Raw genomic sequence first — 14,309 nt, forward strand, 5'->3', positions numbered from 1 at the left:
GGGGAAATTGAGAAAATCAAATTGTTCTTATCTCCTTTTGTAACTGACTCTATTCTGTCACCCCCAAAATGCTATAAAATTGCCCAAGCCATGTTTATTTGTCTCTGAACTTTGTTCAGAAACTCAGTTAGCCTGTACTACATTCAGTTTAGAAATTCAGCTCTCCCACTCATCCCCCAACGCCTTTGGTTCTTCCTTCACCTCGCCAGGTGAAATTGTTAACCACGGTGATCATCTTCTCATTGGTCATGCTGTTTTCCTATCTGTGCTTATGTTGTTTGTACGGCTTATTCTTACAAATGGGACCACCCTGGCTGTACCATAAAAGGCCATAAACACCCTAGTATAGAGCCAGCCCAGGGACCTTGTGGAAGATATTCAGAAAGAATGGGCAGCTTTTCAGACATGGATTGTGGAGTCCTGACTGGGGAAAAGCCATAAAATACATTAATAAATGAAAAGCCACAAAAAGGTGGAAAGCCCGAAAATGGCGACTGGTTTAAAATCATAATTTAGATACTGATTTGTAATTCAGACACTGAGTCACAACTTAAAATACTACGTCCTATGAAAGCCTTATGTAACAAGAATATCGTGACCCATACGTGACTGGTACATGATCAATACACAAACATTTATACTTGGGCATGACATTGGCTTAACTCCCAAGCTCGTTACTAAGCAAAAACCCAAAACCCATCAGTTGTGATGCTCTCTGTAGCTTCTCCTCCCTTTGTCTATTTTCTATAATTACCATGGGGACTTTGGGGGTTCTCTGGTGGGCATCGACTGAACTGCCTGGCTACCACCTTAGACTGAAGATTGCCCCTGTTTTATAAGTAGTCACAATGATAGATTGAACTACTGCCTATAATCAATCTGGAGCTTCTTGGCCTCTTCCTTTGATATCAAGAATACCCCATGGTTATGGGGAAGGTCCAGGGTTCCCCAGTCTGGGGAATTCTGAACCTTACATAGTTTGCTCCTTCACCCCTGTTGCACCCAATGACATGGCCCTTCTCCTGCAAAGGCAAACCCCTCTAAATGCACAGGATCCCATTCCATCCTCCAGAAGTTTGCCACCCCTATTAAGTCTCACTCTCTCACCCATCTTCAATTACTCTGTGTATGCCTCTTCCCTGTCGCCTACGAACATGCCTTGTCTCCCTCATCCTCAAAACATCTTCTCTCGATCCATCCATCTGTTCCAGTCAGATATTGTTCCAGATATTCCAGATCTCTCCTCCCTTTTGTGACTAAACTCATACAATAAGTGCCTCTTCTTCTATCTCTCATTTCTTAAGTCTCATGTCTGGCTTCTGACCTCATCCATAAATGGAAATCAATCAACATTTATTAAGCACCTACTAGGTACCAGACACTGTGCTATATGCTGGGCATACAGAAAGGGAAAAAAAGACAATCCCTGCCCTCCAGGAGCTCACAACAGGCAAATAAATTGATTTAAGTAAGCTACAGACAGGATAAAAAGGAAATCAGAAACAGAAGCAAGATATTGAAATTAAGAGGGGTTGGGAAAGGCTTCCGGTAAAAGATGGAGTTTCAGTTGCTGTCTCCAAAGTTAGCAGTCCTGCCTGACTGAGGGTGGTGCTGTATTCACTTTGCCACCCTCTAAAATACTATTGATTAGAGAAACATTAATTGAAACAACTGTGAGGTACGCACCTATCAGATTGATGAGTATGACAGAAAAGGAAAATAACAAATATTGGAGGGGATATGGAAACTTTGGGACATCCCCTCCGTTTCCAATTCTTTGCCACAACCAAAAGAACTAGTGTTGGGGGTGTAAGCTCAGTTCCATGTGGACAGTCTCGGGCAGGTAAAGGTGAGGACTTCCAAACCTTAGAGTTCTCATGAGGCCCCCCAGGGAACAGCTGGGAATTGAGGTGTGAAACCCGGGCTATCTCGTGCATTTCCGCCTCTTCCCCGTAGGAAACTTGCTGGAGAAGAGCATCCCCACCCTCGAGATTAATCCATGGTCTGAGCACACCTATTGTTGTCTAACAGGCACAGTACTCAGGTGCAAACTATGCGGCAGGAGAGCTTAAGTAGGGTCAGAAAAGCCTGAAGGTGCTCTTAGTGCTGAGGGGTCCTTAGAGGACAGAAGGTCCCTCTCCCCTCTTCCCTCTTCCCTCTTCCACTCCTGCTTCCATTCTCTTACTGTAAGATCTTTGCCTCCTTCGGAAGAGGATTCCTCTCTCCTCAGGAAGAATTCCCCCTGCACATGTAACCAAGACCCTGAATAAAGCCTAACCCTTGTTCGACTCTGGAAAGTCTCTTCTCTCATACGTTTATCCGGTTTGGCCAGCCGAAGACCTGCGATAGGTAAGGTAAGACTCGGGTAGCCCTTAGGCCTCTAGGCCTGGCAAACTAGTATAAATATTTTTGTACATAAAAGTCCTTTCCCCTTTTAAAAAATCTCTTTGGGATAAAGACCTAGTAATGCTATTGCTGGGTCAAAGGGTATGCCCATCAATTGGGGAATGGTTGAAGAAGTTACAGTATATGATTGTGATGGAATGCTAATATGCTATAAGAGATGATGAGGGGGATGGCTTGAGAGAAACCTTGAGAGAAACTTGAATTAACTGATGCAAAGTGAAGTAAGCAGAACTGGGACAATGTCATACGCAACAGCAGTGAATGACTGAGCTATTCTCAGCAAAACTGGTGATGAAAAATGCCATCTACCTTCAGAGAAAGAACTGATGCAATCTAAATGCAGATTGAACCACGGTATTTTTTTCGGCGTCTGTGTGTCTGTTTAGCCTTTTTTTTTTTACATGCCAAACATGAAAATGTTTTACATGACTGCACACATATAACCTTTATCAAATTACTTACAATTCTTGGGGAAGTGAGATGGGAAGGAGAGAATTTAGAACTCACAATTTTAAAAAAGAACGTTAAAAACTCTTTTCATACACAACTGGGGGAAAAAACCAAACTATTAGAAAAGAAAAAGAAGGTTCCAGTGGGTTCGGTCTGTATGCAGAGACTACCATCCATGTGAGGTCATGGTTAATTCAAGTTTTTCTGTCTAGCGGGCCAGAGACAAAGTGCCAGCAATCAGTTTAATTAGTTTCATCATGAGGAGCAGCTTTGCAAATTGGGAATTCCTCTGATCAGAATTTTGCCTTACTGAAGAGAGGACAGAGATTATATACATAAGTCACAAATGGGAAGGGAAGGACAGGGAAGGTGGATTACAAACAACCGTTCCCAGGGTCGGAGTGGTTTCCCATGACAAACCCACAAACAAAAGACAATACAACAATTCTGGAGTCCTGTGGAAGCAATACTGCTCAGGTCCTTGTGGGTCATTACTTAGTGGGTCACAGGACCAGAGTTCTGTGACAGGAACAGTTTCTACAGGTTTTGATAAGATGCACTTCAGGTTCGAAGGCAGGAGGCCAGTGATTGTGGACCTTGTCAAGGTCTGACTGATCAGTTCAAGCTGCGCTGTAAGTCTGGAAAAGGCAATTCTGCAAAATCTAATTTATTAGTACAATCGTTACACATATCCTATTGATTATTATAAAAATCAGAATTTCCTTCACTGAGAGAAAACTGGAGCTCCTCTGCATGATGCAAATCAGGATCTGAGCCCCCACAAGCCTGACACTCTTTAGTCAGACAATAAAACAGCCACAAAAATAGTCTCTTTGATGACTTTTAAAAAATCAGTGTAAATAAGGAAATCAAGCCCTTGAATCACCCTCCGTTGCTCCTCCTTCCTGCCAACGCACATCGAGTATACTGACCATTGTTAACCTGAAAACTGCGTTAAATAAAAGACATCGGGCTAGTAAGCACGCGTTATTATTTAATTCATCCTCTCTTAAAGATGAGGGTCATGGCGCTATGGAGCCAGGACCAGAACTGACCCAGCACAGAAACTGCCTGTCTTAAGTACATTTTGCCACGAGGAAGGCGCTCTCTTGGATGCACACGTCGTCCATCTGATAAGGGGATGGACAGAGCAGCTCCCGAGCCGTGGGCATGTTCTTTCTGCAGCGTGCCTCCGACATCAGAGGAGGAGAAAGTCCCACCGCCCTGCGGACAGACACCCTGACCTGGACAGGCCTTTGGAGCTGGCAGAGCCCAAGTTACAGCCCAAGAGATCTGGGTTTTTCCTTATCGCTAAGATGCCAGCAGGGTTTGGTAAGGGGGTCCCCAAAAGGTGTCCTCTAGGTTAAACAAAGGACCACTAGGTCCAGGCTCTTCTTAATCCAAACTATAACAATCTAAAGGTTATAACAAAGGGTTATCAAGCTCTGGCCTTTACTGCCCAAAACCCTCCCAGGCTCTAGACCAGACCCAAAGCAGGGGGGCTGGGGGAACCCTGCAGGAGAGTCTTCAAATGGATGCAGGGGCAGCTGCGCGGGGGGCGGGGCTGTCCCGCCCAGCACTGGTAGTGGGGGGCCCGGGGTGCAGAGGGCTACCCCCCTCTGTCTCTACACCTTCCTCCCTCCGCAGTCAGGGACCCCGGCCTCTCCTGGCTCTGGGCAGCCTCCCCGGCCGACCCCTGCCCCCCGACTTCCTGCTAGCCCCAGCTGAAACCCCACTTTCTACAGGGGACCCTCCCCAGCGCCTCCCTCCGTGAGCGCCTCCCCATCTACCCTGCCTCCAGCCTGCTTTGTAGGCACCAGCGGGCACGTGGTCTCCGCATCAGATGGTAAGCGCCTCCAGGGCAGGCACCTGCCGGGCCTTAGGTATGCCCGCTGCTTTAGTTCTCCGCAAACCGCGGGCACTAAATAAGGAGGGCTTGACCCGACACGGCCTTCTGGGAAATGGAGTCCAAAGACTCTCCCGGCGCCTCATGGGAAGTGAAGTCTTTGTTCATTTCCTTCTCCCAAGATCCAGGGGTAGAGGTGGGAGGGAAGCCCATCCGCCGGACCTCGAGGACTAGGCTGACCCCGCTCAGGGGAGGGCCTGCCCTTGAACCCAGCTCTGTGTCCAGCCCCCTTCCACAAGTAGAGGGGTGCGATGTGAATCGGGATGCACCTCTTCGCGGCGCCCTCCCGTCCCGGGCCGGCACACCAGGGGTTAAGCGGCGGGGGCGGGCCAGTTTGGGCCCAGCCGCCCCCGTAGCCCCGCCCCCGCCCAGCAGGGCGGTGCCTTCTCCTGCCGCCGGCTCCGGCGAGAAGGGGCGGGCTCAAACAAGGGCCGAGCCAATCGGGTTCCGGTGAGGCGCGCTCTAGCCAATGAGAGGGGGGAGCGGGGTCCCGGACTAGGAAGGCGCAGCGGCGGGGAGGGGAGGCTGGGACCATGGGGCTCCTGACCATCCTGAAGAAGATGAAGCAGAAGGAGCGGGAGTTGCGGCTCCTCATGCTGTATCCTCGAGCTCCCCGAACCCTTGGGTGGCCGGGGGCCAGGGAAAGGCGCGGGCGGGCGCTACCACGCGCTCCCCCGGGGTGGGGGGAGGGAGGACGCGCCGCTCTGGGCAGGATCGTACCAACTACCCTGCGCGGGTTACGTAAGCCGGGATCGACCAATAGCCCTAGGAGGCGGTGGGTTGGGAGTTGGTCCGTACCATCCGGGACAAAAACGGGGGAGTGCAGGCTGTAGGGACTGCCCCCACGCAGAGGGGGGTGCGGCTAGAAAAGTGGAATGGGCCAACTACCCCGGGGGCATGGAAGGGAGCTCGCGTGCACTGGCGGGGAGGCGGGAGATGGAGGGTCCGGGATTTGGGCTAGACCCTAGCAGACTGGATCTCGGGAGTCCCCGGAGCACAAGTCCAGCTCGTTGCCTCCTTGTGTGTCCCAGGCACACAGTAGGAGCCTCATGAATGCATGTTGCCTTCCCTCTCATAGGGAGCTTCACTTTGTGCTAGGCTAGTTCTTCGAGGGCAGGGCCCGAGCGGGTTTCTTACTGTTCATCTTGGTGCCCCTAGTGCCAGGCACACAGTAGGTGCGCACCTAGTTTGTGGAAGGATCGAGGTGACCTTGGGCAAGTCACTTCCCTCCCTTGGGAGGTCCTGCCTCCGAGGCTCCTTAACTGCCGCCCCAGCGGTCTGGACAACGCAGGCAAGACCACCATCCTAAAGAAGTTCAACGGGGAGGACATCGACACCATCTCGCCCACCCTGGGCTTCAACATCAAGACCCTGGAGCACCGAGGGTGAGGGACGCCCCTCCCCAGGAGCTGGGCGCACAGCGCGGGCCGGCCGCGCCCATCCACCCTCTCTCCCTTCCTCCTCAGGTTCAAGCTGAACATCTGGGACGTGGGAGGCCAGAAGTCCCTCCGCTCCTACTGGCGCAACTACTTTGAGAGCACAGACGGCCTCATCTGGGTGGTGGACAGTGCTGACCAGCAGCGCATGGAGGACTGCCGCCGGGAGCTGGAGAGCCTCCTCGTGGAAGAGGTGCGCCAGCCTGGGGGCTGTCAAGTGGGAGGAGTCTGAGGAGGAAGGCCCTGCCTTCTCACTTACCAGAAAGGGACACTGAGGCACAGGGAAGAAGGAGCTCCTGTCTTTGGATCTCCACCACATGACAGAATGCCTAGCTCATTGTAGGGGCTTAATAAATGCTTGCTTGGTTGAAAAAAAGATCACAGGTCCACATTAACTTGAATCAGCATACATTCGTTTCCTGCTGTTTACCAGATACTGCGCTAGGCAGCAGAGATTAGCAAAGATATGAGAAAGTCCTCAGAGAGGACTGGTCTAGTGGAGGGTAAGACAAGTGCAGAGGCAGAACAGGAAGTAAGCGTTGTAAGATGAGGTTATGGAGTGAGGAGGGCAGATGGCCAGAAATGGAAGAGAATGAATTGGGGGGGGGGGGGTGCAGGGAGTCACATGACAAAGCTGGAGAAGTAGGTGGGGACTGGGATGCCAGGCAGCCCAAGACTGGGCGAGATGCCCAGTCCAGCTCTTTGCTCAAAGACCAGGCAGCTGTTTCCTGTGGACTTTTCTTGTCATCGTATCTCACTGACAAGCGCCCACAACCCCATTCACGTCCCTTTCCCTAATGCTGCCCTGGGAGTGGTGCTCACAGTGGCTCATAGGCTGGCTAGCTCAGAGCTCCCAGGTTCCTTCCTGGCCCTACCACCACCTTTCTTTCCCTCTTAGCGCCTGGCTGGAGCCACTCTCCTGATCTTTGCCAACAAGCAGGACCTCCCTGGGGCTCTCTCATCTAATGACATTCGAGAGGTGAGTTGAGGCCTCCAGGTGGCTGGATGGGATGGAGGGTTGGGAGGGCTGCTGTCTGAGAGTCACTCTCCCTCCTTCAGATCCTGGAGTTAAATGCCATCCGCAGTCACCACTGGTGCATCCAGGGCTGCAGTGCAGTGACGGGGGAAAACCTGCTTTTGGGGGTTGACTGGCTCCTGGATGACATCTCCAGCCGAATCTTCACTTCAGAATGACCCCTCCCCTCCTTGCCCTGGGTCACCGGTTCCTGGACTGACCCCTCGACCCAGCTGAAGGGCAGCCCCTCCACACATCTCCAGCTCCCACAAACCATCCCTCTGTCCTGCTTCTCTCTGATCCAGGGCCCCCCAGGGAGCCAGGACTGGGGGGGGGAGGAACGGAAGCCCAAGGGACCCCAACTAATGCCTCCTCCCTGTCATAACCAGATGCTGCTTGTGCTATTTAACAGGAGAGACCCTGCTGCTCTGTTGGAGAGCCTTCCTCCCTGGGGAGGAGTGGCCCCCATTCCCTATTTCTGTCCCTCCTGCAGCTCTCTGTCTGTGGATTGGGGGAGACTCCGGGAGGGCCCCTTCCTCCGATCAGCTGTGGGAATAAAGTCCTCTGTGCCCCTCGCTCCTGGCTGCTCTTCTTCCTCCCAGGCTCCTCTGCTGTCAAGGGAGCTTCCACACTCCCTCCCCATGCTCCCAAAGAGAAGGGTGGCCCACTCTGCCAGCAGTTGAGGGAGGGCAGGAAAGGCCAAGTCCAGAAGGCAGCTCTAGAACTGTCTGGTGTGGATGAGGACCTGGAAGAAGCTGGGCCTGCCCCGCCACCCTCCAGGCCCCTGGCCTTGGCCCAGCTCGCAGTAAACCAGTGGCCTAAAGTGATCTGGTTCTCAGTGGCCCTTGAAGTGTTGGGGGAGTGGGCTTGGAGGGGGGTGAGGGCCTCAGCGGCCCCACCAGGGGACTCATCAGTGCCAGCCTGACGTCTTCCGCCGTCCGGGGCCTCAGTTTCCCCACGTGGGAGTGGGCTGGGTTTTCCCTGAAGTCTATCTCAGGGCCTGATATGCAGTAGGTGCTTAATGAATGCCTGTTGCCTGGAGTCCAGGGCACCGATGGCCTTCCCCAGGCGCCAGGGGGCGGCCTTTCCTACGGAGTAGCTCATTCTACGCCTTTCCAAAGAACAAAGAGTTTTAGGACCGTCCCTGCGTGCACCATGGAGGGGCATAGGAGTCAGGAAGAGAGGCCAAGGAGAGCCTTGCGCAGGCGCAGAAGAGGCGGTGCCCGTCGGAGGCTGGACGGGAGGGGAGGGGAGGGGACAGCGTGGAAGAGGAGGCCCGTGGCCAGGCCGAGGCGCCGGAGTCCTGCGGACTCCGGCTCCTCGAGGATGTCCCTCAAGGCTAAGGACGACTACCGGCGGCTGTACACAGTGTCGGACACGCGGACCCATCCCAAGGGCTACACGGAGTACAAAGTGACGGCGCAGGTGAGTGACCGCAAAGCCCCTTTAAGAGGAGGAGGAGAAGAAGAAGAAGAAGAAGAAGAAGCCCCTTTAAGTAGGCGGGGCCGGACCGTTCCATCCTCGAGAGTCAGGCAGGGGTGGAGCCCCTGAGCGAATTTAGGACTATACTAATTTACGGGGGAGGGAGGGAAGACTAATCTGGGTTCCTTTAACGGAGACGCAAGGGGCGGGGCCAGCATGGGCGGGGCCAGCATGGGCGGGGCCTAGCTGCAGAGTTGTTTGGCTGGGGTTACCTCCACCTTGCGCAAACAGGTTAATAAAGAGCTGGGAGCTGCTGCCTCCCTTCGCGAAATGACCCCCGTTGCGGCCCGGAACACACCGGGGGCGGCTGGGGAGGGCGGGGCGCGTTGGGGAAGCCTCAGCTTCCTCCTCTGTGAGGCGGGCACCCCCTCCCAGGGTGGCTGAGGCAGCCGAGGTCGCAGGCGGTGAAAGCACCCCCGGAGGTCCGAGCCCCGCTTAGCGTCCCCGGCGCTTAGTAGGACTTGAGCAGCGCCGCTTCCTGGCCGGCTTCTCCTCCGCTCACTAAGTCATTAATGGCGTCGGCTGGGGGGTTTTCTCCCCAAAACCTCCTGTGCTAGGGCCCCCGGGGCCCCACGCACCTGTCCCGCTCAGTGCCCTGGGGGCGATCGCCGAGCCCCACCCCCTCCCTGGGAGGCTGCTGCTCCCTTGCCCAAGAGGATCTGAGTCTGGGGGCCCTCCGCGACCTACACGTTTTCCCATTTGGGGGGGAGGAATGCTGTCATCCCCATTTGCAGTGGAGGTCAGATGATCTGCCCAGGGTCACCCAGTTGGCACCTCAGACTGGATTAGAATTCAGGTCTTCCTCCATCTAGGATCCACTCCCCTCCCCCACCAAATGGCCTCTTCTCCCCAGTTATTGTGGAGGCAAGGGTGGCCTTGTCCTCTGATGTGGGGGGGTCTTGGGGGGCTGAGCCTGGGGCAGGGCTGGGGGGCCAAGCGGGTTAGCCCCTCACTGGCCCTGGCTTTCTTCTTCCTCAGTTCATCTCCAAGACGAACCAAGAGGATGTCAAGGAGGTGACTGTTGGGGTGGGTGGGGGGCGGGTACCCTTGTCTCCTGCAGGCAGCCCAGGGTGGGGCGGGGGGTGGAACGGCCAACTGCCCGGATCCAGTCCAGTCCCCTCTGGGCCTCAGTTTCCCTGAGTGCAAAAGGAGGGAGCCAGACGGTGGCTTTGCGTCCCGCTCGGGCCCAGGTGGTCATCTGGAAACGCTACAGCGACTTCCGCCGCCTGCATGGGGACCTGGCCTACACCCACCGAAACCTCTTCCGCCGCCTGGAGGAATTCCCAACCTTTCCCCGGGCACAGGTCTTTGGTGAGTGTCCGAGGCCGGGCCAGCCCTCAGTCGTCCAGCCTCCACAGTTGTCTGGCCCCAGCAGCTGTCCAGCCCTCAGACATCCAGCCTCAGTGGCTGCTTTGTCCAAAACTGTCCTGGACCACAGGGCCTGGGGGTGGGCAGTGGGGAGCACTGGCCCAGACTGCGTTGGCCACCCCATGCTGGGTTGTGACCCCCAGCCAGAAGTGGACTCTGCCCACCTCCCCCAGGGCAGCTTTGGCCTAGCCTCCACACTAATCATGGGATGGGGCTGTGTCATAGTCAACGGAGAAACACAAGTTTTGATCCAGAACAGAAGAGCGTTGGTGGGTGGTTTGTTTGGTGGGGGCCTGATGGTGTGCCGGTGTAGGCCCCCCAGCCTAGCCACTGCCAGGGGGAGGGGAAGGAGGCCTAACGGCTCTGGCGTGTCCTTGACCACAGGCCGATTCGAAGCCTCAGTGATTGAGGAGCGGCGGAAGGCGGCGGAGGCCATGCTGCGCTTCACTGTCAACATTCCTGCCCTCAACAACAGCCCACAGCTCAAGGAATTCTTCCGTGTACGTGCCTCCCCCTCCCTGGGAGCCATCTGGTGCCCATCACTCCTGCCTTGGTCTTCCCCTTGGGTGGATTCAGGGATCTCTGAGCACTGCTCCTGGATCCAAACTCAGTCCTTTGTAGGGTGGGGACGTGACCCGGCCCTTAGAGCCCAGTGACCTGCACATCCTCCCGCCACCCCTGGTGCCCACATCGCCCTCGGAAGATGCCCACCTCCCCCAGCCTCTGCCAGCGGAGCGGCTGGGCCGGGAAGAGCCTGAGGACGAGAATGAAAGGCCAGGTACTGAGGCAGGGAAAAGCTGAACTCAGGTCTGCAGGTGCTCAGCAGACACGTAGCAAGGGCTGCCCTTCCCCAATACCCCCATTTCTGATAAGTGCACCCCACTGGGGGATAGCCTGGAGTGGGCCAGTCACCTGACTGCTCAGGGCCTTGGTTTCTAGATTTGTAAGATGAGAAGGTTAGACTGGACCAAAGGCCTCAAAGTCTTGTGGCTGCCTGCTTGTTCAGCCTCCTCCCTTTCCATCTGGACCATGCCTGGGGCCTTCTGGGTCAAAGTGACTCTCCCATAACAAGCCTGGTGCCCTCATAGCTCTGAGACCCCCAGGATAAGATAGCAAACGATAAGCATTAACGAAGTGCCTGCTGTGTCCCCTGACTGGCATTGAAAGGTTTTTCCCATCTAGCTGAGGTACGCCATGTCTCCCAAGCTCTGCTCTGGTCACATTGCCCCTTCCTGTCTCCCATGTCCAGGCCTTTGCCCTGTCCCTGGTATGCTGTCCCTGTTCAGCACTGCTTCCCAGAGTCCATGGTTCCATTCAGATGTAGCCATTCAGATGAGGGCTCACATGTGCCACACATCTCCGGCCTTTCCTCATGCACTGCCCCCTAGTCTCCTTTCTTAGCCTCTTCCACAGTGACCTTTAGATTTTTCTTTAGGGGGTGTGTGGCACAGTGACTAGAGTGCTGGGCTTGGACTCAGGAGGACCTGACTTCAAATCCTGCCTCAGATGCTAACTTAGCTGTGTGATAAGGGAGCTGGACCTCAGTTTCCCCAGTAATATGAGGTTTGGTGGTCCAAACCTGAGATCCCTCCCGGCTCTCTAAGGGCAGGGCTTGTTTCTGGCACACAGCAGGCACCAATAAATACTCAATGACTGGTTGCTGTGGTCCTCCCCCCCACCCCAAGAGGCAGGTCCTGGGGAAGCTGCCCAGGGCTGAGCTCCCAGACAGGTGCAGACCACTGGTGGCTTCTTCATGCAGGGGACCAGTCTCCCTCCAGCCCTGCCCAGGAGGCGTTTGATCTTCTGTTTGACTGTGGAGCTCCCGAGGAAGAGACAGGTCCCGTGGCCAGAGGGCCGCTCACTGAGGCTGAGCTGGCACTCTTTGACCCGTTCTCCAAAGAAGGTAGTGTAGTTGGGGGGAACACTACCCTGAAAGGTAATGACTTTCCCATTCCCCCCAGAGTATTCAAGTGAAAGCTGGGTGACCCCTCACAAGCATGTTGAAGAGGGGAATCCTTGTTCAGATTCTAGAGGAGCTTGGAGGGCTGCGAGGGCCCTCCCCACCCCAAGAATGGCTGGTATGGGAGATGGGAGAAAGCCCAGGGCTTTCTGTGGGCACTCTGCCCAGTCTTGTAGCTTTCCACCCAGGGTGTGAAAACATTTTACCATAAACTTAAAGCCCCTAGAGAGATTTAAGAACAGACCACAGGGTTTGGCATCAGGAGACCTGGCTTGGAGTCCAGTTTCTGACCCTGTCGGTGGGTAGCCTAGCTGAAGCCTCTTTGCCTGTGAGTGCAGAGGTGGCCGAGGGTCCTGGGGGAGTGAGCTTGGAGCAGGCAGCTGCCCAGGGCGGCAGGGGGGAAGGATTTCCATCTCCTTTGTATAGAAAAGGAAACAGGCTTCCAGGTGGGATACACCAAGTAGGCCTGAGGCAGGTGGCTGCCTATCCCCCAGCTTGTGGGTGGTGGAGCTGGGCTCAGCCTCATCTGGAGCTCTCCCCACCCCCACAGTAGGACCTGCCTGTGGGGATGTGGTCCTGAGCCTCTCTTCTCTGGGCCCCAACAGGTGCCTGCCCTGGGCCCAGCCCCACCCATGTAGCTGACCTGGCAGCCTTGGGGGCAGAGCCCCAGACCCGGGGCCAGACCCCCTGGGAGCCTGGAGGGGGTGACGGGGAAGAGGAGGAGGAGGGTCCACACCCAGCCTACCTAAGCCGAGCCACAGAACTCATCAGCCAGGCTCTGAAGGACGAGCGAGCAGGGGCCTATGCTGCGGCCCTGCAGGGCTACCGGGATGGAGTGGATGTCCTCCTCCAGGGGTTGCCGGGTGAGCTGGGGCTCCCCGGGGTCTGGGAGGGGCTGCTGGGAATACCCTGAGACTCCTTCACAGGCTGGCACTCAGTCCTGGCGGTCAGAGTCCCAGTGGGATGTGCTCAGGTCAGGGGGCAGGCACTCAGCCAGTGGCCCCAAAGGGCCTGTGTTCTAGCAAGGAGGGAGACGGATACGGCCCCCAGGGACTGGGATATGAAGACACCGCGGCAGAAATGAGGCAACCCAGACTCTAGTTGGAAGGGCGTAAGAATCACTAGCATTTATAGAGTGCCGACTGTGTACCAGACACCAGGCCAAGTGCCCCATTATCCCCTTCTTATAGATGAGGAAACTGAGGCAGAAGTGGTCTCAGGGTCCACAGCTACCAGATGTCAAAGGCTAGATTTGAACTTGGGTCTTCCTGACTCCAAGCCCAGCTCAGAGACGTGAGGAGGGGCCTGATCTCAGGGGAGCTGAGAGAGTCCCCCAGAGCGAAGGAAGGGACCTGGCTTTGGAGTCAGAGCCCTGCTCCTGTCTTCCTGAGTGATGGTGGATAAGTCCCTTCTCTTCTCTGGGCCTCTGAAAAGGGCTCCTTCTGTCTACATTAGCCATGCCCAGGTATTGGGGGTGGGGACCCCTGAGGCCAGCCAGACCAGGAGCCTGAGGCCCAGACTCCTCCCCACAGGTGACCCCAACTGTGCCCGCCAAGAAGGGGTGAAGAGGAAGGTGGCGGAGTACCTACGGCGGGCAGAGGAGATCCTGCATCTCCACTTGCAGCCATGAGCCTGCAGGCTGGCCCATCCAAAGACCTTAGAGACCTGGCCTCGGTTTCCCCAGCTGTCAGATGGGGGTCAGCATACTTGCACTGCCCCCACCCCCACATGGTGTCATGAGGACAGTTCTTGGGGTCTCAGGGGAGGGGTCTTTTCTCCTCCAGCGTCCATGGTATTCAGTGACCACAATCTAGGGGTAGATGACCAGCCCTGCCCCTGCCAAGCTGGGGTCCCACACAACTGCCAATTAGACATTCCCCAAGTGCCCTTCAGACGGCTGCACTGCCTGGCCCTGCCCTGCCGACCCAGCCCTCCCTCACCACACTGGCATCTCCCACCTTCACGCCTTTGCTCGGGCCGTTCCCCTTGCCAGGAATACCTTCCCTTCTGCCTGCCTCTCCAGGAGGTGAATGAATGAATGGCTAATCTGTTTACACGTGGTTCTTCCGGGTTAGTGTAAGCCCCTGGAGGGCAGGGCTTCTGTCTCTCTGTCCCCGTGCCAAGCGCGTCGCTGGCACTTAATAAACACTTGCTGAATGCATGGAAACGTGTGGAAACCCTTGTGCGAGCAGCCTGGACCACAACGCGAGGCATTCTGGGAAAACCGGACCTAGGCCTGGCGCCTGAGGTATTAAGGGAGAGAACTGGAGATTCATTGCTAGTTTA

The 14,309-nt window shown here is 55.7% G+C and overlaps 2 protein-coding genes and 1 long non-coding RNA gene across 4 annotated transcripts; 2 read left to right on the forward strand and 1 right to left on the reverse strand.

The window, feature by feature from the left end:
- Window positions 1-3,830: 3,830 nt before the first annotated feature.
- Window positions 3,831-4,820, reverse strand: LOC140524538 (uncharacterized). The gene is made up of 2 exons (XR_011973751.1): window positions 4,647-4,820; window positions 3,831-4,080 (listed from the first exon to the last, which is right to left on the reverse strand). It is a non-coding gene; the product is annotated as an uncharacterized lncRNA (long non-coding RNA).
- A 444-nt stretch (window positions 4,821-5,264) lies between these two features.
- On the forward strand, window positions 5,265-7,788 carry ARL2 (ARF like GTPase 2). The gene is made up of 5 exons (XM_072639112.1): window positions 5,265-5,360; window positions 6,037-6,147; window positions 6,229-6,391; window positions 7,097-7,177; window positions 7,258-7,788. The coding sequence occupies exons 1-5, from the start codon at window positions 5,296-5,298 to the stop codon at window positions 7,390-7,392; spliced, it is 555 nt and encodes a 184-aa protein (XP_072495213.1). The 5' UTR covers window positions 5,265-5,295; the 3' UTR covers window positions 7,393-7,788.
- Window positions 7,789-8,034: 246 nt separating this feature from the next.
- SNX15 (sorting nexin 15) lies at window positions 8,035-14,184 on the forward strand. Of its 2 annotated transcripts, XM_072639076.1 has the most exons (8): window positions 8,035-8,638; window positions 9,674-9,709; window positions 9,886-10,006; window positions 10,448-10,563; window positions 10,685-10,841; window positions 11,823-11,966; window positions 12,629-12,886; window positions 13,556-14,184. In XM_072639076.1, the coding sequence occupies exons 1-8, from the start codon at window positions 8,369-8,371 to the stop codon at window positions 13,651-13,653; spliced, it is 1,200 nt and encodes a 399-aa protein (XP_072495177.1). In that variant the 5' UTR covers window positions 8,035-8,368; the 3' UTR covers window positions 13,654-14,184. The 2 variants fall into 2 exon arrangements, with proteins under 2 accessions (XP_072495177.1, XP_072495178.1); XM_072639077.1 differs by lacking the exon at window positions 9,674-9,709.
- Window positions 14,185-14,309: the final 125 nt, after the last annotated feature.

The sequence above is a fragment of the Notamacropus eugenii genome, chromosome 2 (assembly GCF_028372415.1).
Source record: "Notamacropus eugenii isolate mMacEug1 chromosome 2, mMacEug1.pri_v2, whole genome shotgun sequence".
Taxonomy (NCBI): Eukaryota; Metazoa; Chordata; class Mammalia; order Diprotodontia; family Macropodidae; genus Notamacropus; species Notamacropus eugenii.